The sequence below is a fragment of the Gopherus evgoodei genome, chromosome 11, assembly GCF_007399415.2.
Source record: "Gopherus evgoodei ecotype Sinaloan lineage chromosome 11, rGopEvg1_v1.p, whole genome shotgun sequence".
Taxonomy (NCBI): domain Eukaryota; kingdom Metazoa; phylum Chordata; order Testudines; family Testudinidae; genus Gopherus; species Gopherus evgoodei.
Genome location: NC_044332.1, coordinates 49,136,294 through 49,159,370, shown reverse-complemented (window position 1 = coordinate 49,159,370; position 23,077 = coordinate 49,136,294). Strand labels below are relative to the sequence as shown.

At 43.8% G+C, this 23,077-nt stretch overlaps 1 protein-coding gene across 5 annotated transcripts in view; it reads left to right on the top strand.

Annotated features, from left to right (window-relative positions):
* The window catches only part of PKP4 (plakophilin 4), a 215,450-nt gene that overhangs the window by 71,003 nt on the left and 121,370 nt on the right, over positions 1-23,077 (top strand). For 3 of the 5 annotated variants that reach the window (XM_030580277.1, XM_030580276.1, XM_030580275.1), the window contains exon 3: positions 20,809-20,921. In XM_030580277.1, coding sequence (XP_030436137.1) covers positions 20,809-20,921 — 113 coding nt within the window. Of the gene's footprint in view, positions 1-20,808; positions 20,922-23,077 lie in introns of those variants that run through there. The other 2 variants (XM_030580279.1, XM_030580278.1) reach the window with 1 other exon arrangement.

Here is a 23,077-nt window from a genome sequence, read left to right as displayed (position 1 = left end):
TGTTCTTTTTTTCTTGGCTGGGTCCCGAGGGGGAGGGCCTGAAAATGAAGCTGCACACCAGGCCCCACTAACTCTAAATCCACCACTGACGTAGTTGAAGTAAATTTCCCATATGATTAAAATCATCTTCACTTTGCACATCAATTAACTTCAGAAAAATACTTCAAATTACATGGTTCTTTTAAGTACTGAATATTTAGAACAATATCATAGCTTTTCTTAAGCACAGGAGACCCAAGCCGTGTCTATATTCAAAGTTGCACCACCACTTAAATCAGTTTGATAAAATGAATTATTATAAATAAGATATAAATCTAAGACTGTTCACCATTTTCACTAAATCTGTTTAAAATCACACCTTTACCTAAACAAGAGGTTCTGAAACTGTGGTCCATGGTTCAGGGAACGCGAGAGCAAACCGGGAAAGGAGACCAGCTTCGCCGCGGTTTGCTCTCGCGTTCCCCGAACCACCCTGCAAACCGTAGGGAAGGAGACCTGCTTGTTCGGGGGTTCGGGGAACGAGAGAGCAAACCGGGAAAGGAGACCAGCTTCGCCGCGGTTTGCTCTCGCGTTCCCTGAACCACCCTGCAAACCGTAGGGAAGGAGACCTGCTTGTTCGGGGAACGCGATAGCAAACCAGGGAAGGAGACCAGCTTCGCCGCGGTTTGCTCTCGCGTTCCCGGAACCACCCAGCAAACCTCAGGGAAGGAGACCTGCTTGCTCGGGGTTCGGGGAACGCGAGAGCAAGCTGGGGAAGGAGACCAGTTTGATTACCAGAGGCTTCCTCAGGTATGCTGGGATACCTGCTTATTCCACGGAGGTCAAGAAAAGCGCTGGTAAGTGTCTATACTTGATTACCAGCGCTGGATCACCAGCGCTGGATCCTCTACACCCGAGACAAAACGGGAGTACGGCCAGCGCTGCAAACAGGGAGTTGCAGCGCTGGTGGTGCCCTGCAGATGTGTACACCTCCTAAGTTGCAGCGCTGTAACTCCCTCACCAGCGCTGCAACTTTCTGATGTAGACAAGCCCACAGTGTCTGTGTACACAATGCATTACTTACAGCTAGAGTCCTCCCACCCTGCCCCGGAGCTGACCTTCCAAGCCCTGAGCCCAGTGATAGGCTCAGTTTAACAGCAGGGAGCCTACCAGCTGTGAAATTAATGTTCTTGTCTGCTACTATTTCACATTTCAGCTCCAGCAGTCAGTCCCGGGGCAGGGGGCTCCAGCTGTGAGCCCCGCACATCGGTCATTTTCCCACACTACGGCTGTCAGTGTCCCTTCCCCAATATCTCAGTTCAGTCAGTGCAAGCCTTCCAGGGAAGACACATACCACCATCTGAAGGAGGGTAGTGTGGACACCAACAGCTGATTTAATTGCTGTGGTGGCTGTAGGTTGGCGTAACTTAAATTGACCTAATTTTGTAGTGTAGACAAGCCCATAGTCCTTAGTCCATCACGGTGGGAATGCTTACAGACATTAGGGGAAATTTTAGTGGTGACTAGTTTCTGATACTACAATAATAATGCCTAGTGTGGAACATTCAAAATGTTGCAGTGTAATTAAGATCTTTAAAAGTGCATAGTTCTGAAGAAACTGGAACAAACAAATCATTGCTTTCTAATATTTATTTTACTCTTGTGAAATTGGAGGTATTAAAAGAAAACCCCAAACATGCTTTCAAAAGAGTTTTAAAGTTTACATACTTTAATGGGGAGGGGTATCATCAAGAAAGTACTGAAGCTGGATTTACATAAAAACTAAGCACCAAAATGTTTGTTGGTTTATCTTTTTTCCTCTGGGATACAATTTCAAGAGACTTGGATAGAGGTTTTTCAATTGTGGTTCTGTGTTAACTGTTCCTTTCATTCACATTTGAAGATATTGCATTTCTCGTTTTATTGTCAATATCAAGTTATTACTTAAATCCCCTGCTATGATGATGCCTTTCAAAATTGTAATTTCTTTTGGAATTGAAAGACAGCTAGTTGCCAACTGCAGCTCAGAATGAAATAATAGATCTGTGGAATCTCTTTTTCTTTGCACATGCAAATGTTACGCTATAGGATTTTAAATGAATTGCTGCTGACTCAGCAAGATTAAACAGATGACTGGACCACTCAGCATTGAATTTCTTGTTTTTTCGGTGATCGTTTCTTGGAGAGGAAAATTTTGCAGGAAAAAGCTTTCCCCTGGCAGTAGCTTAAGATTTTTAATAATACAGAGAACAATACAAGCATGACTGAGTGTAGAAGAAAAGCAATTCCAGCAGTTTTTCAGATTTTGATTTTATCAGTTTCTTTGCTGTTGACTTCAATTATAATTGCTCATCTGTATAGATAAGAAAACAATTTTTCACCATCTTTTGTATAGTAAACGTGCTGCGAGGGACCTAGAAATACTAGATATGTCTCTATATGGACAAAATTTATTCATAAATGTCTGGGTTAATAGCATTTTCTTTAAGGTGTTTAATCTTCTTTGAATAGTGTTAACAGAAAATGATTTTCCTGTTACAGTGATTATGATGGAAACTCCATGCTTTATCCTACCTTCCTTTTTTGTGTGTGTGTATATGTGTGTGTGTGTATATGTGTGTGTGTGTGTGTGTGTGTGTGTGTGTGTATATATATATATATATATACATATATATACACACACACAAAAGTCTTCAGTAAGGAAATAATTCTTAAATTGCTTTTCATCCAAGTTTAGCTTCACAAAACACTAAGGATCAGAGTAAGGAAAATGCTGCCCAAATGTAACTGTTTCATCTTTAAGTTATTGCAGACTTGTATCCACTCAGCTATGTGCGTGCCCAGCACACCAAGAACTTTTTGTCTAGTAGTACTTGTAGGGGCGGCACTTGCACCCCAGGGCTGTAGCCCCTGCCTGGCTATTTAAGGGTAGCACCATCCCAAACCCCTCACCCAGTTCCTTCCTACTGCCAATGGCTAGAGTCAGAGCATTCTTGTGGTGATTTACCTCCCACTGTTTATGTCCATTTTTGCTGGGATTTTATTATATACAGTTCATTGTTAGTGTAGAGTATTAGTATCTTTAGGTTTAGTTATAGTAGTGAAGATGGATAGATAGTTACCCTTGGTGATGCCCTCACTGAGGTTTTAACATTCTCCATGTGAGTTATAGTGATCCTCATACATGGTGTTTGTTGTACCTGGGAGAAGAAAACATTAAAGAGAGGAGCTACTGGGGCTTTTGAAACAGCATCTCTTAGAACAGATTGTGAGTCCCGCTTTGGCACTTCAGCATATTCAGATCATGTGGCCCCATGCTCTCCTTCAGAGGCTAAACAAGATGTGGCTCCTGGCTCAAGATTCAGCACTTCCCTTAACAGGAGGAGGGTTCATTCTCCTTGTTTGGGTCCTCCAAAGAAGAGGTCTCACAAGATGAATTGGAACCATTCCAAGACTCAGACTCTTCTTCATCTTCTTAGAGAAATGCTGACCGGCACCATGAGTCCTCCACTATGCACAATGGAGCTGGCATGTCTAACGACTCTCCAGTTCTGCACTGAGATCAATTGGACTCTTTACAATCTACTACGGGGTACTGGCCATGAAGCATCCATTGAGTTCGCTGTCATCAGCACAGACCATATCCATTCCATTGGCATCCCGCGCAGCGTCAGATCTGCTTTGCCTTTCCATTCCACATTCCCCCATAATTCAGGGCATAGCTTCTACATCATCATCATCTGCTGTGCCTTTGTGCCATCTGATCTGGTCACGTAGTTATCTCACTCATCAGCATCACATTCTGTACCATCAGGGGCTCAGACTTCAGAGTCACAGCCAATGTCCTTTATGGTACCCTGTAGTACATTGGCACAGATGTTGTCTTCAGCACCAACGATGTCCTTACTACAGAACCCATCACCAGGTTTGGTGCTAACCTCTGTCTCAGACGTAATTTGCTACAGTACTGAAGTACAATGCCTATTCTGGTTCTGATGGCATCAATTAGTCATTCATCCTTGGCACTGATGCTTTCTCCATATTGGGTTCTGGATGAGGCTAATCATTTGTTTGCTCCCTCAGAGGTGGCTCTTCTGCTCCCAGAGGATGACTTTCAAGGCTTCTTAAGATCTGGTTCCCCAGTGCCTTCAAAGCACTGTTCTCAGAAGCTTTCAAGGCCATCTTGAGCTAACCATCAGTGCCAGGATCAGCAACATTCCCAAAAGAGGGGTAGGTGCCCCGGCCTAGTACCTGCTGGCCACCCCCAATGGCATACCTTTATTCCCAAGTACCTCCTTCAAATCCTTGGGATGTGCATTGGTCTGAGAGATCCGGCTCTTCAACAGAGTCCAGGGCAAAATTATTGATTCCAACTGCAGTTTCTCTTCTTGTGCCACCTCTATTTAAAAGTACGGTCTGAGGTTATTCTTCCTCAGCTGGACCTGCTCGCACATGAACCTACCCTTTCTCCCCTCCCTCCCCCCAGAGCAGCCCCCATTGGTTCCACACCCTTATTCTTACTCTCTGAATGATTGTGCAGTACAGGTCTCTTCCTCACCATTGCCCAGTGACTTTAAATAATACCAGAGCCTTCTCAGGCATCTGGGTTCCACCTTGGGAATTCAGGCTGCATTTGCTCAGGAGACTATGCATAAGTTTCTGGATATCCTCCAGTCATCAACTCCAGGGAGAGTGGCTTTCCCAATAAATAGACATCTTTGGAGTCCCAGGTCCCCATGGAATATTGCAGCTTCATTACCACCTACAGCTAAACATTCTGAAAAGCAGTATTATGTCCACATGCAGGGCTTTGAGTGTTTTTACTCACGTCCAGGTCCTAACTCTGTCATGTTAACAGCAGTAAATCTCAAGTCACAATGGGGGAGATATACATCTACCCCCAAGGACAAAAAGTCCAAGAGACTGGACTGGATGGGGACAAAAATGTATATGATTTCATTGCAGATGCTCATTGCAAATCAGCAGGTGTTGTTATCCAAATATGGCTTTAATTGAGACGCTGTGTCCAATTTCACAGATAAGTTACCAGATGTTTCCAGGGAGGATCTAAGGTGTTCATTGTGGAGGGCCTTCTGATGGCCAAGACTTTGGTGCTGATGCTTCATCTAGAATTATGGCATCAGCTGTGACTTTAAGGATGGCCTTGTGGTTGCAAAATTCCAGCATAGCTCCTGATGTTCTGCAGAACATAGAAGACTTACCTTTTTGATCACTTTTTGTTTTCAGAGAAGACTGACAAGACTTTAAATTCATTTAAAGACTTCTGCGCTTCTTAGCATTCCTTAGATATTTATACCCCATCCACAAAGAGGAGTCAATATGGAGGTCAATAGAAGCAGCAGCAATACAGCTTTAAGTGTTTTTTCTATCAATCAGTTATTCTTTCTGTGAAACAGAAAGACTTTTCCAAGATGAGTCATAGATCACAGAGGAGGAAGTCTTCTAGGTCTAATTTCAGCCAGCCAGCTTGTTGTTCTCCAGTGTTAAAGCAGCCATTTTGACTTGCATATCCAGGTCAGTGTTCGAATTGTGACCTCCCTGTCTCCATTTCCTCAGTTTGGTATAAATTTTACTCCCCATCAAATTCTAAAGCACTTTGAGATCAAGCTATGCTGCATATTTCCTATGCATTCCCCCACCCCACCCACCTACCCCATCCCTCTTCAGGAAGCCCACTCATGAGACACTGCTCCGTCAGTAGGTCCAGACTCTGCTTGCGTGGAGGATTGTAGAGGAGTATCAGGGAAAGGAGTTGTATTCTTGGTATTTCCTGGTCCCCAAATCCAAAGGAGGTATGAGACCCGTCCTCAATCTCCACAGCCTTGACAAATACAGCGGAGACTTGAGGTTCCGTATGGTCACCCTACCAACTATCCTTTCCACACTGAAGCACAGTGACTGATTTGCTGCCCTACACCTTCACGTTATTTATATCCGCATGGTGATTCTCCTGAGCCACAGGAGGTTTCTGAGATTTGTTTTGGCAGGCCAACGCTATCAGTACACCTCAGCCTGTTCTCAGCACCTCATGTTTTTACAAAATGCATGATTGCAGTGTCAGCATACATCAGAAAAAGAGAAATTACTGTTTTCCTGTAGCTGGATAATTGGTTAGTGAGAAGCAAGTCCAGAGAACAAATCTAATTCAAATGGTGTCTCTTCGATTATCTGGGTCTTATATTGAATGAAGAGAAGTCGATGCTAATACTAATCAAAAAATAAAGTTAGTTGAAGTCATCAGTTTTGCTGTCGAATGGATCCAAGTCCAGGCTCCTTAACAATATCTTCCATCTCAGTTGGGAATTGGCTCTGATGTATGCCTTCTCTCCAACCCCAGTCATCCTATAGATCATCCTTAAGCGGAAGTTGAATCATGCCAAACAGATTCTCATTGCTCCAGCTTGTCCAAGGCAATGTTGGTTCTCCAGTCTACTCAGACTGTGTTGGCCTCCCATATCTCTTCTTCTTTATCCCAATGTACTGACTCAGCACCTCAATAATTTTGCATCTAGCACTCTGCATCTCACAGCATGGATGCTGCATGGGTAGGTGAGCAGGAGAAATAATGTTCTGAACCTGTGCAACAGGTGTTGCTTAAAAGCAGGAAACTGTCTATTAGAGCAATTTATTTGGCCAAGTGACTGACTTTCAGTTTTGTCACCTGCTCAGGAAATTCAGCTGATGCTAGCCTATATTCAGGACATTTTGGATTACCTATTATACCTTCCGTTTTCAGGTCTCTCACTCAGTACATTGTAGGTTCATTTAGCAATGATCTCTGCATTTCATCCACCTATCCAAGGGAAGTCAGTTTTCTCAAACCTTGTGGTGAGATTATTTCTAAGGAGAGTCATTCTTCTCCACCTGCCTGTGAAAGAGCCAGTTACTGTGGAACCTTAATACTGTCCTAGCTATGGGTCATCTTTTTGAGGCCCTGGCAACCTGTTCTCTATCTGTCCTGTGCTAGAAGACAGCCTTACTTGTGGTTATTACATCTGAAAGGAGAGTGTGAAAGCTACAGGCCATAATGGCAGAGCCCCTGTACACGCAGTTGTTCAAGAAGAAAAGTGGCTCTATGGCCACATGGTACATTTTTTGTCAAAAATGTTTCTCCTTAACCAAATTATTTATTGGTGTTCCTTCCTAATCCACACCCCACTGTAAATGAACAGTGACTTCACACACTGGATGTGAGACAATGCTGGATGTTCTACCTAGACAGAATTAAGCCTCCTTGGGCATTATCTCATTTGTTTGTCTCCACAACTGCTGGGTAAATTCTAAAACTTTTGATTATGCAGTTTAGATTAAATGGCTTTCTTTTAGTAATAGAATTTGTCAAGTGCATTATATTATCTGTATTCTTATGAACCTCTACGTTTTTTAGAATATTTGCATTGACCATTTTTTATAATGGTTTTGGCTTTCTTACTGCAGTTCAGAAGAATAATAATCAACAAATGAGCAATTAAAAATAAAAAATCTGGATATGCCTTATGTTTGACTGGATAGTGACTGTACATGGCAACTCCATGCTACAGAAAGCTAATAGGTCACTTTTTTATACTTTCTTGGGAATAACTAACTTTAAATCAACACATGCATATTATTTATACTATATGGCAATTTGTTTTTGTTAATGTTCAGTATTAGTGTAGTTCTGAATTTCATAAATCATGATGACTTCTACTGTAAATATGATATACATTACCTTCCTTATCTTATTGCAGAATTGGGATTTGCATCAGCATCCAGTTTTTTTAAAAACATGTAATGCTTTGTGATTATTGTTATAGAGTTACATGCTGAACGCAGACAAAAGCAATGTTTGTTCAGTTTAGAAAATAGATATGGGGTTGTTGTGACTTTTTATAGCTATTTTTAATCTTCCTTTCATGTGTTTGCAAAAACTGATTTAGTCTTTGTGTGTATCATAGTGCTTTTGAAAATGGCAAATTGGTCATTTTTCCTTTCACAGCTTTAATGTTGAGTACCTTCTGATTTGTGTACTATTAGCCTTTTGCCATCAATTAGCCCCAAAAGTTACTAAGAATGCTAAAAATACACAACTAACAACATCTGGCATAAAATCAGCAGTGTAGCTTCCTCAAAAGAAATGAGGTGAATATCTTGTTAAAATTCATCACTAGTTTGTGCAGGTTTTTTAACTAATCAAAAACATTGAGGTAATATATTTGTAGCATGACGTAGAATCATAGAATATCAGGGTTCGAAGGGACCTCAGGAGGTCATCTAATCCAACCCCCTGCTCATAGCGGGACCAATTCTCAACTAAATCATCCCAGCCAGGGCTTTGTCAAGCCTGACCTTAAAAACCTGTAAGGAAGGAGATTCCACCACCCCCCTAGGTAACCCTTTCCAGTGCTTCACCACTCTCAGAGTGAAAAAGTTTTTCCTAATATCCAACCTAAAGCTCCCCCACTGCAACTTGAGACTATTACTCCTTGTTCTGTCATCAGGTACCACTGAGAATGGTCTACATCCATCCTCTTTGGAACCCCCTTTCAGGTAGTTGAAAGCAACTATCAAATCCCCCCTCATTCTTCTCTTCTGCAGACTAAACAATCCCAGTTCTCTCAGCCTCTCATCATAAGTCATGTGCTCCAGCCACCTAATAATTTTTGTTGCCCTCCACTGGACTTTTTCCAATTTCTCCACATCCTTCTTATAATGTGGGGACCAAAACTGGACACAGTACTCCAGATGAGGCCTCACCAATGTTGAATAGAGGAGAATGATCACATCCCTCGATCTGCTGGCAGTGCCCCTACTTATACAGCCCAAAATGCCGTTAGCCTTCTTGGCAACAAGGGCACACTGTTGACTCATATCCAGCTTCTCATCCACTGTAACCCTGAGGTCCTTTTCTGCAGAACTGCTGCTTAGTCATTCGGTTCCTAGTCTGTAACAGGGCATGGGATTCTTCTGTCTTAAGTGTAGGACTCTGGACTTGTCCTTGTTGGACCTCATCAGGTTTCTTTTGGCCCAGTCCTCTAATTTATCTAGGCCCCTCTGTATCTTATCCCTACCCTCCAGCATATCTACCACTCCTCCCATTTTAGTGTCATCTGAAAACTTGCTGAGAGTGCAGTCCACGCCATTCTCCAGATCATTAATGAAGATATTGAATAAAACCAGCCCCAGGACTGACCCTTGGGGCAGTCCACTTGAAATTGGCTGCCGACTAGACATGGAGCCGTCAATCACTACCTGTTGAGCACGACGATCTAGCCAGCTTTCTATCCACCTTATAATCCAGTCATCCAGCCCATACTCCTTTAACTTGCTGGCAAGAATACTGTGGGAGACCGTATTAAAAGCTTTGTGTGACTACTAAAACTGCTTCCAGTTTGGCACCTGCTTTATATACAGAATTATAAACAGAATATAAATTTTTGTGACTAAAAATATTTTTCTTTACAGATGTACTTTAATGGTTTCCAAAATACAAAATATGTGGGTTTAAAAAACAACAGCCCTGCGATTCTAAATCGTTAACAGAATATACGTGTGGAACTAAATATTCTTCTTCGAGTGATTGCTCACATCCATTCCAGCTAGGTGTGCGCGCCGCGCGTGCACGTTCGCCGGAAACTTTTTACCCTAGCAACTCCAGTGGGCCAGCAGGTCGCCCCCTGGAGTGGCGCCGCCATGGCGCCCAATATATATCCCTGCCGGCCCGCCCGCTCCTCAGTTCCTTCTTACCGCCGTGTCGGTCGTTGGAACTGTGGAGCGCGGCATAGCTGTCCTCCACGTCCCTAGCTCTCCTAGTTATCTATCGTTTATCTTCCAGACCATGTCGGCGATCGTTCAACGTTTGCGGTCAGCCCCATTGACGTCAGTGCGGACATGTCTAACCCTGTTAGGCCACATGGCGGCTTGCACCTTTGTGACCGATTACGCTCGGCTCCGCATGAGGCCCCTCCAGCTGTGGCTTATCAATCATTACAGGCCGTCAAGGCAGCCGTTAGACATGTTAGTCACAATCCCCCAGAAGGTCTTAGACTCTCTCGGCTGGTGGCTGGACCAGTCCGTGTTATGTGCGGGTCTCCCTTTCCACCCCCCTCAGCCCTCGGTATCCCTAACAACGGATGCCTCAGATCTAGGCTGGGGGGCCCACCTAGGGACCCTGCGGACGCAGAGCCTGTGGTCCCAGGAGGAGGTGGGGCTACACATCAACATGCGGGAGTTGAGAGCGGTCCGCCTTGCTTGTCAAGCTTTCTGTCATCAGCTTCAGGGTCGTTGTGTCGCCGTGTTCACGGACAACACGACGACCATGTACTATATCAACAAGCAGGGCGGCACCAGGTCCTCCTCCCTGTGCCACAAGGCGATACGACTCTGGGACTTTTGCGTAGCCCACTCCATTCACCTCAGGGCTTCCTTCCTCCCCGGAGTACGGAACACGCTGGCGGATCGATTGAGCAGATCCTTCCTGTCACACGAGTGGTCCCTCCGCCCGGACGTCGCTCTCTCCATTTTCCGGAGGTGGGGTTATCCCCGGGTGGACCTCTTTGCGTCCAAGGAGAACAGGAAGTGCCAAGCGTTCTGCTCCTTTCAGGGCAGGGAGCCGGGGTCGATAGCGGATGCCTTCCTCATCCAGTGGTCGACCCACCTGTATTATGCGTTTCCCCCGTTCCCTCTGGTCCACAAGGTCCTGCTGAAGGTGCGCAGGGACAGGGCTCACGTGATCATGGTGGCCCCGGCATGGCCCAGTCAGCACTGGTACACCATGCTGCTGGACCTGGCCATAGCCGACCCAGTTCCCCTGCCCCTTCATCCGGACCTGATCACCCAGGAACACGGGACCCTCTGTCACCCAGACCTGCAGTCGCTGCACCTGGCGCCGTGGCTCCTGCGTGGCTGACTGGTTCTGAGCTGCGCTGCTCCACGCCGGTGAGGGAGGTGCTCTTGAGCAGCAGGAAACCGTCCACAAGAGCCACATATTCGGCAAAATGGAAGCGCTTCTCCTGTTGGTGCGTAGAGAGAAATCTCCGCCCTGTGGAAGTTTCGGTGACCGACATCTTAGACTATGTTTGGTCCCTCAAAGGGCAAGGTCTGGCCATATCGTCGTTGCGAGTCCACCTAGCAGCTATCTCCACCTTTCACCCAGGTGCGGATGGTCGCTCCGTTTTTTCTCACCCAACGGTGTCGAGATTCCTTAAGGGGCTGGAACGTTTATTCCCTAACGTCCGTCCCCCTGCTTCAACCTGGGATCTTAACCTGGTGTTGTCCCGGCTCATGGGGCCCCCCTTTGAGCCGTTAGCTACTTGCTACCTGCTTTACCTCTCTTGGAAGACTGCCTTTCTAGTAGCTATCACCTCAGCTAGACGGGTGTCGGAACTCCGAGCTCTTGTGGTAGACCCCCCATATACGGTCTTCCACAAAGACAAGGTGCAACTGAGACCACACCCTGCCTTTCTACCCAAGGTGGTCTCAGCCTTCCACGTCAACCAAGAGATATTCCTCCCGGTTTTTTTCCCGAAACTTCACTCTTCAGGCAGGGAGCAGCAGCTCCACTCACTTGATGTCCGTAGGGCTCTCGCGTTCTACGTGGAGAGGACCAAACCCTTCCGCAAATCCCCCCAGCTTTTCGTGGCGGTAGCGGACCGTATGAAAGGGCTTCCTATCTCCTCCCAGAGGTTATCCTCTTGGGTAACGTCCTGCATCAGGACCTGTTATGACTTGGCCCGTGTCCCTACGGGCCGTGTGACTGCGCATTCTACCAGGGCGCAGGCGTCGTCGCTGGCTTTCCTCGCCCGTGTGCCCATCCAGGAAATCTGTCGGGCAGCGACCTGGTCATCGGTCCACACCTTTGCTGCCCACTACGCCCTGGTCCAGCAGTCGAGAGAGGATGCGGCCTTCGGATCTGCAGTGCTCCATGCCGCGACTTCTCACTCCGACCCCACCGCCTAGGTATGGCTTGGGAGTCACCTAACTGGAATGGATGTGAGCAATCACTCGAAGAAAAGACGGTTACTCACCTTTGTAACTGTTGTTCTTCGAGATGTGTTGCTCACATCCATTCCGCACCCGCCCTCCTTCCCCACTGTCGGAGTAGCCGGCAAGAAGGAACTGAGGAGCGGGCGGCCCGGCAGGGATATATATTGGGCGCCATGGCGGCGCCACTCCAGGGGGCGACCTGCCGGCCCACTGGAGTTGCTAGGGTAAAAAGTTTCCGGCGAACGTGCACGCGCGGCGCGCACACCTAACTGGAATGGATGTGAGCAACACATCTCGAAGAACAACAGTTACAAAGGTGAGTAACCGTCTTTTATAAATAGAACCCAATGGGATACATTTTGCCTGATCTCAGGCTGTCAAGATTATATATTCTGCAGCAGATGCAGATGTCTCATGGTCTTCAAATGATTCTGATGTTCTCACCAGCATTTGTAGAGGAAACAGAATTCTGAACTTGGCAAATAAGTTAAATGGGAAGGTAATTTTTCAAATATTTTATTTTAAGATGTGTTCAGTAATTCTCTTTCATGACATAGTTGTTGCATAGCCACTTTGTAGGAGTTGCACACGTTTTCACAAAGAACCTTTTTGAGCAGAAGCTGACAGCCAGGAGTCTCGCAATTCTCTGAAGGCAAACATTCCATGGGCTTGAATGTGTAAATACCTTAAGTCCCACAGATCGCCCCCTTATCCTCTAGATGGAGTTATAATGGAACAAGCCTCTCTCTCTTTCTCCACCCTATTTATTTTATTAAATAGTTCATAAATTGTTAGATAAATTAAGACAAGCATCTATACTATATGTGCTGTCATTTTTGGGCTGTCATCAAACATTTTGATAAGTTTGTCTCCTAGTGTAGGAAAATTAGGTTCAAGCCCTGAACCTATGGCTATGATGTATAAGTCTAGGAGATAGTCTCTTAAAATTGTGCTCCAGGCACAAGCATTGGGGCTAATAAGCCTCCCTCAGTGCTGAAGCTTGACAATAAATACCAAACTCCTGAAAAAGGTCATTCTCTTATAAAGGCTACCATGTAAGTAAACATTAAAACTGGTTCCAACAGCTAAGTATCCAAGTTGTCAGGATAGAGCTGAGGGACAGCATTCCTAGGGTTTGTCTATATGGCAAACCGGGGAATGAATCTATAGCTTGCTGTGCAGTAACGTCCCATGTGGACACTGCTATAGTGCCCTGAAAATCCCAGAGTGCAGCTTGGCTTACTGTGTTTTCAAAGTTGTAAGCCAAACCACCCTCCAGGACATTTCAGTGCTCATAGCAATGTCCACAAAGGATGGTACTGTACAAGCTGGTGTGCTGTAGATTCACGCCTGGCGTACCACGCAGTAGCTGCCATGTAGACAAGTTCCTTAGTGGCAATAGTTCCGAGCAGTCTCTCAGTAGGAAAAAGAGGCACTTCAACAAGGATCATGCTGTCAGGTCACAAAGAGATCATGATATGGTCTGTTTCAGTGAGTCATAGAACTCATTTGGTGTGAACCATCTTAATCTTTTATTGATAAGTTACTTCAGCATTCTTTGTTCCTAGATGTATAATTTCATGTTTGACTGTGTTCAAACACACATTCATTGTTGGTGCACAGCTTACCAAGTGATCCAGATAGCTCTGTATATATGATCCATCCTCTTCATTATTTACCAGTTTCCCAGTTTTGTGTCTGTTCAATATGTGCCTTGCTGATTTTTGTATCATTCTAAGCTCTTAATCAAAATGGCATATGATACCATGTCACACATCTTACAGAAGTATAAATATATTACATCATCATTATTACCTTAATCAACAGAATGTGCAATGTTGTGTTTAAAAGAAGAAAAAAAAGTTTGACATGATCTACTTTCCATAAACCATATTGGTTAGCATTAATTATATTATCTTCCTTTAATTCTTTCTTAAACTAGTCTCATATCAGCCATTCCATTACTTTGCCCTGGATAGATGTCAGGCTTATAGGTCTATAATTACCTGGGTTGTCCCATTTACCCTTTTAAAATATTAGCCTAATATTACCTTTCTTCCAGTCCTCTATGACGTCTCTGGATAGATGTAGGTTCCAGTACTGATTTATACTGATAGACCAGAACCATTGACCCCAGGGCATTCCCAAGGGCCATCTACACCAACTATTTCTTCAACTGAGACGGATCAGACTTCTGTGATCATGGCAGGGCAATCATACATATTGGTATCAACAATGCCAGATGCCTATGTGGAAGTGAGAGACCTGTTACTGTATTGACACCGGCCACTGGGCTGTATTAATCTGTTGCATAGTAGGAATCATTAGCACAGGACCTAACCAACTGTGGTATAGCCTCTTTCCTTGCTTGTGACCACACATGGCCTACCCTGTGACAGGTACTATCAGCTTCCTCTGGTGCTGTGCTCCTGGCATAGATCCAGGGCATGGTTGCCAAAGACTCTCCTCAATACTACACCTCCTTGGTTCTCAGAATACTCTGATTCTTCATCAGAATCTTTAGATAGGTTCTCAAGTCTCACGGTATTGAGAGTCCAGAGCTTTGGGTCCTTTTCTTACACTCAGTGAAGCAGATCCATAAGAGGGAACCTTCTCCTGCTGGTAGTAAGAGGCTTGTGATGGTTGGTACCAATCAACCTGCAGACTTACAATTACAGGACTTACCTCTAGTGGAGGAGAATACCCACAAAGTGATTGACATTTTGCATCTGTCTATGGCAGGAAAGGTAACCTTGCCTATAAATCATGCCATTGTGCAGCCTATTAGGACACTGCTGCAAACCTCTTCCTCCATCCAACTGTGACCAAATAGAGCGTAAATATCAGGTTCTATCTTGGGAGTTTGAGCAGTTTTATTTACATGCTACAGTGGGCTCACTAGTAGTGGCCAGTGTGAACAAAAGGAGTTATCGAGACTGGGGTAAGTCTGTCTCTAAAGAAAAAGATACCAAAAGTATGATCATTTTGGAAAAAAGATTTATTCTACAGAAAATTTACGTGGCCAGAATTGCCACTCACCAGGCCTTAATGTCCAGGTACAATTATTCTAACTTGGAAACAGTCTCTGAGTTGGTAAATAAATTGCCAGAAAGCTCCAGAGAGCAGTTCCAGTCCCTTGTTGCAGAAAGCCATCTGATCTCTCGATTAGCTCTGCAGGCTTACTTGCACACTGCAAATTCTGCACCAGGGCTATAGCTACGGCAGTGACTATGCACTGTTCCTGCTGTTTGCAGTCCTCAGGGATTCCTGCAGAGGTACAGCAGACAACTGATGACCTTCCCTTCAAGGGCTGTGGTTTGTTCTTATCCAAAACAGGTGAGGCTTTGCATGCTGTAAAGAACTCTAGAGCAGTTTTAAACTCCTTGAGCCTTTACACTCCAACTATGAAGAGGACAAAATATCATCCTCACTTCCAGCTACTTCTCTTCTTCTTCATCATCATCGCTTAGCCAAACAGTCGGCCATAGCATTCGTTCACCTTTTAGTTCATTCCTGCACAACTGCAAAGGCTTGACAGCCTGAGAGTCCAACATCAGAACAGACTTGATAAACCCATGTAATAGGGGGTCTGCCTCCAACCCTCGGTTGGTGAAATTTTATCCCAGATGTTACAAGCCACGTGGAGAACGGTGTTCGCTGGAACATCTTCTTGTAAGGCACTGCCTACGGACAGTGGCCCCAGTAGTCTGTAGCCCAGAGCGACCGTAAACATCTGCATGCATTACAGATGAAATCATTCCACTTTATAAAGAGTCCCAACATTCCAAGTTGCAATTTTGGTGGACTGTCGGAGATCCCGGATACAATTGGATGCATTGTCAGAATGTACTGCAGATGTGCCTGCCAACATTGGAGAACTCGCGTCCCCAGGAGGACTTTGGCACGAACCTGTCGTGTTTGCACCGAGCGTAGATGGCATTAACAAGGCATCTACAGCTGAAAGTAAGGCAGAGGCTTTAACACTGGTGCCGAGTACTAGGTCCAAAAAAAAAAGAGGCGAACGACTATCCCGGGAAATACCTCTCCTCATCCCAATGGATGACTTTTTCCTGGTCTACCAGTACTGGCTTCACACTGTGTGACCCAAGACTTTGAGTCTTTCTCAGTGACTTCCTTCACCTCTGGTAGCTAGGCGCAACTGCTGTCTTGCATCTACACTGCCTGTATTAACCATCATTTTCAGGGTTCATGTTGGATCTGTCCACCTTGCATAATGCCCATGACGATATTTCTGACAAGCCTTCTTGGGATTGCTCATTGAAGCTATACCTTACTTCAGATGTTACACCCCCTCCGCCACGATGAGGTACAGGTTGGTCTTGGGGGTATACTTCCAGTTTGGACAACAATATTACCCCTTCCATCCTGCTGACCAGGCCAAAAGAAAGAAAAGATCTCGGAGAAGAAGATTTTTGCCTTCTGCTTCCTCAGTCTCCTCATCTAGACATCCATAGACCTCGAAGCAGTTGATTTGACACTTACAATGAAGGCAGCATACTTTCCACTCTGGATCTTACTGGACCTTCCCCTCCTTTCTGAGACAGATTTTCCAATTTCCTACGTGCATGGCAGGCCATGACCTCAGACAAGTGGGTGCCAAACAAGGTGAAATCTGGATATATCCTTCAATTTCTTTAAAATCTCCCCATGCCCCTGAGACCCTCTCAGGCACCCCTCTCATGAGTTTGTACTATAAGAGCAGACTCTACATTCTTTGGGAACTACAGAAGAAGTGCCTCCTATTTATTGAGATTATTCCCAATACCAGACCCAGAGAAAGTCTCAGACCCATTCTAGATCGTACGAAACCTGAATCAAGAAAGTACACCAAGAAAATCAAGTTCCATAAGGTGTTCCTTGCTGTGATTTATCCCTTCCCTACATCCAGGACACTGCCCTCAGTTTACAAGATGCCTACTGCCATGTGGTGATCTGTCTTGGTCACAGGAAGTTCCTGACATTTGTCATAGGAGATCATTGCCAATTCACTGTTCTGCCCTTTGGCCTTTGTTCAATGCTGACAGTTTTTATCAAATACATGGCAGTGGTAATAGCCTACCTCCACCAGAGAGACATCCATGTGTACTCTTACCTAGATGACTGGTTAGTTCAGGGTCGCTCCAACACCATGTAGAGACTGCTGTCCATCAGACTCCATGTTATCGCCTCTACGAAGAATAAAGTTCACTGCAGTGGTCCTGGACCCAAATGTTGCCTGAGCCTTTCTGTCTCTTTCCAGTTTTCAGTTTATATGGGATCTCTGTGTGTCCCTCAAGAACCAGCCAAGACATCCTGTGAAAGGGAATTCCCTTCTCTCCACCTTTCTTCCCTTCTATGACTTTGGTAATGGACACTTCAGCCTTAGGGTGAGGAGCACATCAGGGTGATCATCAGGCTCAAAGTTTGTGAATTGTCCATGAGACCAGGTTACACATAATATTCTTGAGTTGTGTGCAATATTCTGTGTGTTTCAGCAGTTCCAACCTCCCTCCCAGTGTTCAAGGCAACACTGTCCATTCTGTGACCAACAATACCAAAGCGGTGCTTGTTTGTTCATGTAAAAGAAGTGCCAGGTCAAACAGCCTCTGCGAGAAGGCAGTCAAACTGTGGAATGTAATAATAGAGCTCGGTCAGTTGCAGGGCATCTCACTTGCTGGGTGTTTAAAATGGCCTAGCGGATTGCCTGTGCAAGTCCTTCACAAGGTGGGGTCTCAGCCCAGCACTTCTTGATTTGATATTCTTCATAGGGAGTTTCCAATGGTGGATCTGTTTGCAGCTCAGCAGAACAGGAAGTGTCCCTGGTTCAATTCCAGGCAAGGTCACAGCTCTGGGCCAATCTCAGACATTTTCCAGCTTCTGTGGAGAAAGGACTTTTTGTATGTATATTTACCAGTACTCCTGATTCCTAGTGTCATTCTCAAGCTGAAATGAGGTGGAGGCAGATGGATCTTTATAGCTCCAGCCTGGCCCAGGTAGCCTTTGTACTCCAACTATGCAAGCTGTCTACCTGAGAACCCTTGCTGTTTCCACTAACTATAGATCTCATCACTCAGAAAGATGGGCAGGTGTTGCACCTGAATCCTCAAGTATTGCATCTCACAGCATAGTTTATCAGTGGTTAAATGCAGAGGATGCACACTTCTCAGTGGCAGTCCAGAATGTTCTCCTTAGTAGCAGAAATTCTTTCACAAGAGCTTCTTACCTGAGTAAGTGGAAGCACTAATCCATTTTGGCAGTCTCCCATAATGTGTCCCTGACTCAGACTAAAATTGAAACAATTCTGGACTACCTCTTGCATTTTAAGGAGTCAGGTCAAGTCCTCAGCTCATTTAGGGTTCATCTCGCTGATATCTTAGCATTTCTACCCTTGAATCCAAGTTAGAACTGTTTTTATGAACCCTATCCTGACCAGGTTTTTGACAGGTCTCAGTAGATTGTTCCCACCTATCTGGGATCTAGAACCAACTTGGGATTTGAATTTAGTGTTGTCTGCTCTTATTGATACTCCTTTTGAAACTTTAGCTTCCTGCTCTCTTCTGTATCTCTCAGTGAAGGTAGTGGTGTTAGTAGCTGTCACCTCAGTGTTTGGGAGAGGTACAGCAGACTTGTCACTAAATGCACTTGTCACTTACCTGCTTTACACCATTTCTACAAAGATACAGTTTGGTTTAGGTGATACCTGATTTCTGTCTGAATCAGTCTATATACTTACTGGCTTTCTTTCCAAACCTGCGTGTTCACAAGGATGAATGAACGCTCTGGATGTGTGTTGAGCTTTGGCTGTTTACTTGGATAGGACAAAGTCCTTTGAGGTTTCTTCCCAGTGCTTGTTTCATACGCAGCTGCGTCACTAAGTTATGCTGCCAGAGGTGTAGCACCTCCTGAAAAGATAACAGCACCCTCAACCAGGCACATTCAACCTCAGCAGCATCTGTGACACATGTGGCTACTGTAGACATCTGCAGGGCAGCGACATCATCTTCTATACTACATTCACCAGTCATGCAATGTTTACTGCCTCAAGAAAAGACACAAATGTAAGAAGACCCTACAGACCCTCTTCTGATGACACTCAGAGCTCTAACACCTAGGATAATTGCTTGGGAGTCACCTACTGTCTAGTAGACATATGCATGCACTCAAAGAATCAAAATGGCTACTCACTTTCTTGTAACTGTTGTTCTTTGAGATGCTGCATATGTCCATATGTCCAACCACCCTCCTTCATCAATGCCTTGGATGCTATCATCAGCTTTCCAGAGTGAAGGAACTGAAGGGAGTTAGTGATCCTCCCCTTTGCACCCTCCACTCAACATACCTGTTCCTGGGGTGTGAGTGGGGCCTATGGGTACTGCTAGGGAAAACTTTCCAGCACCTGGGCATGAGATGCCAACTCACCTGCAGTTTAATGGACATACACAACACATCTCGAAGAACAACAGTTATAAGAAGATGAGTAGCTTTTGTTTTTGTTTTCCCAATAATAATGCTTTTTCTTGAAATATATTACCTCCATAGAACTGGACTGACCCTTTCTCTTCCCTTCTGCCTAAGAGCCCAGCTAGAAATGGGGCCTCAAATAGTAGAGAGGCACTTCGGGACTGTTAGTGGGGAAGTGTATTTATGCCCATCCTGCATAACTACCAACCACTATTCAAATAAATCTGTGGTCACATAGCAAGGTATGAAACTCATATATAGTCTGACGCTATGAAATACATTCAAAGAGCTACAGTTATTTGATGATTAACTTTTTAAAAATACCTATATAGTCTGACTTGCATTCTTGAACACTATTTAAAACAGTATTTCAGTATTTAAAGAATGCATAATGGATATGGAATTTAAATTGCAAATTCTGTACAATTGCTCAGATGGAGCCCCTTTGCTTGCTTACAAAGCTGTCTAAATACAAATAAAATGTCTCTTCCTATAATATGGTTTGTTTCCCTTGATATAGTGCAGATTGCAGAGTATCATTTCTATAGAAAATCTCTTCAGCTTTTAATATCCCTTGTTAGCACTACATTACAAATGACTGCATTTTTGATAGTGGGGAGGGATGATGCTTATATGGCAGAGAATTATAACAAGACTTTGTCTAGAATTAAAGTGCTTTTTTTATAGCTTTCAAAGGTGAAAGACTGTCTCTGCAACATATTTCTGTCAACCTGGAAACTGTACAATAATTAATGTATTTGAGATTTTTAGTGCAAAAATCACCATGTACTGTACATTCGCTCCCCAACTTACTCAAGCGTTCCGGAATACCTTGCGTAAGTCGAATTTTGCGTAAGTCTGGAACGTATCTCTGTCAATTACGCAACCCCACCCACCCACCCCCCAAAAAAAAGCTTACGAAACTTTTCCCGTAAATGCAGATTTCCATAAGTCAGGTTTTTTTAACCCGAGGAGCATCTGTAGTTGATGTTTTAAAGCTTTACAGTTGAGAACAAGTTGTAGTATTGTGCGATATGTGTCAGTTACAGACACCGCTGAGGAAGGTGTATTGTAAACCACAATTTGTTAAAGTGCTGAAGCAGGGCAAGATATTGAAAGAGTTGAAATCATGGTATAGATAGAAGCAGACCTGAGCATCTTTTCTTTCTCTTTTTAATAGAAAAGATTAAACCAAAAGATACTACAAATATTAAAGAGCTGTAAAATCACACTGTGTGTATTATTGTGATTATAGATTATTTCAGCTAATTAAGAGTCACACCACGGCAAAATTTTCATGTATAATGATTAGTGTTTCAGTGTTGATGTACACTAAGTACTTTTAACTCTAAATGCCTTATTTTTTTTATTTTTAAATCACAGGAGCTCCAGTTTCAAAGACTCACCAGAGAGCTGGAGGTGGAAAGGCAAATCGTTGCCAGTCAGCTAGAAAGATGTAGGCTTGGCGCAGAATCACCAAGTATTGCCAGCACAAGGTACAGGCCTTCATGGCTTTATTTTCTACGTACCCCCAAGTTAAATGTTTTATTCAGTTGTCTTGGGTGCTACGGATAATTCTTTTCTATAAAAGTTGTTCGGCTTTCATTACTGTATTCAGCATTCAACAATGCTGTCTCACTAGAGCTGGTATTAAAAAGGCCTCTTGCTTCATTGATTATCTTTCAGAGCAGTAAGTAAAGCTTTAATTTTGCTTGGGTTTTCCTAAGTCATAACACAGTAGAGTGGAGAAGTTATCACGTTGATGTTATGGACTTGAAAAAGCAATTGTGCTAATTTATGTATTTGCAGCAAATCAGTAAACTAATGGTTTCAGTAACTATTGATATCATTTACAGGGGTATAATATTTGTACTGAATGTGTTTTTTCAAATACTTCTCAGATATTGTCCAACAGGGAGTACTTCATTTATAAATATTTGCACCCAGGTGCAGCTCTATGATTTTTGCCGCCCCAAGCATGGCAGTCAGGCAGCCTTCGGCGGCTTTTCTGCAGGAGGTCACATGGATTAGGCAGTGGTTCTGTGGGAGATCTGCCGTTCAACGCCTTTGGCGTACCCACCGCCGAAGCTGCAGGACTGGCGGACTTCCCACAGAAATGCCGCCGAAGGCTGCCTGACTGCCACCCTCATGGAGACCATCAGGCCACCCCCCAGAGCATGCTGCCCCAGGCACGTGCTTGCCACGCTGGTGCCTGGAGCCGCCCCTGTTTGCACCAAAGTTAGGGTGTTATTTCAACATAAATCTAGACAGCATGCTCACACACATACAGTACAGTAATTGTGTTACAACATTTTTTTTTTTGGATAAGGTTATCTAGTTTTAGTCATCTTTTTTAAAAAAGTATTTTCTTTGCATTTTGTTTCTGAAAATTCCTTATATATGCATACTTTTGAATATTTTAATGTAAAACATCATCCTGTATGTTTGACACAATGTATCAATAATTGTCAGTCATCTTAAAAAAAAATCATTCTGCATATTGAAGAATTACAGTCATCACAGTACACTTTTTTGTGTAGTTAGAAATGTTTTTGGTTATAAATGTGTATGAGTAATTACAGATCCTCCAGAAAATTAGGTGATTGGCAGCGCTTGAAACTGAAGCCTGTTACATTTAACACTCACTATTAAGGCTCTTAACATGCTCTTTTATTAAATAACTGTACCTAGGCTTCCACTTACAATGAACCTAATAATTAACACTCACCTAGGGCGTATCTTCTTAACACCTATTACTGTTTGTTTTGAATTCATCTTTGTGTTTCTCTACTCTTCAAACAGTGCCTTCAGTTATGATTTGGCGTGATCTCCTTTTATGGAGATAGTGTATTTAATATGTAGAAATGCTAATTTCATCTATGGCTAGGGTGATTATACGTCCAGGTTTGGCCAGGACAGTCTCCTTTTTAAGCTCTGTCTCGGACATCATGACTTTTTTTCACAAAACTGGGCGTTTGTCCCATTTGATCTTGCCCTAAGAGGAACATTTGGACAAGAGCAAACAGGACAAATGTCCATTTTTGTCAAAAAAGTCTTGACATCTGTGATGTCAACTCGAGGTGAGCGGCAACACATAGTGTGGCTCAGGCATCGACACTTACTCAGTGTCCCTTTTTCTGTATGGGGAAATATGGTTCCCTATCTATGGCCTTTCCAAATTGTTATTGTATATAATTGTATACAAATAATTGTATATAAACACCTCTCTCAATATAAGGCCAATTACACAGCTCATTTGAGATCATCTCTTATTTCATATTTGAAATACTTCACCTGTCATTTGACAGTATTGTTACTAACATAAAATTAGTGTTTCTACGTTGTGTAAGGCTTTGATGCATACAAAAACACCTTGCATGTGGAAATATACATCTTTTTCAATCTTCCCCATCTGTTTTTCAGTTTCTCTCTCTTTCTTACACATGCACTCCTTTTAAAAAATAAAAAGAGCTGGGTCTTTGCACTGCCTTATAACTAAGCAACTAGAGCTCTATTGCCACATGAAAGAATGAGTTCTAAGGGTCCCACATTCAACATATCCTGCCTCCAGTTACCACTCATTAAAGTCCAAGTTCACCTCAGCTGCCATTTCATTTCAAAGGGAAAGACATTATCTCAGTTAAGACCTCTT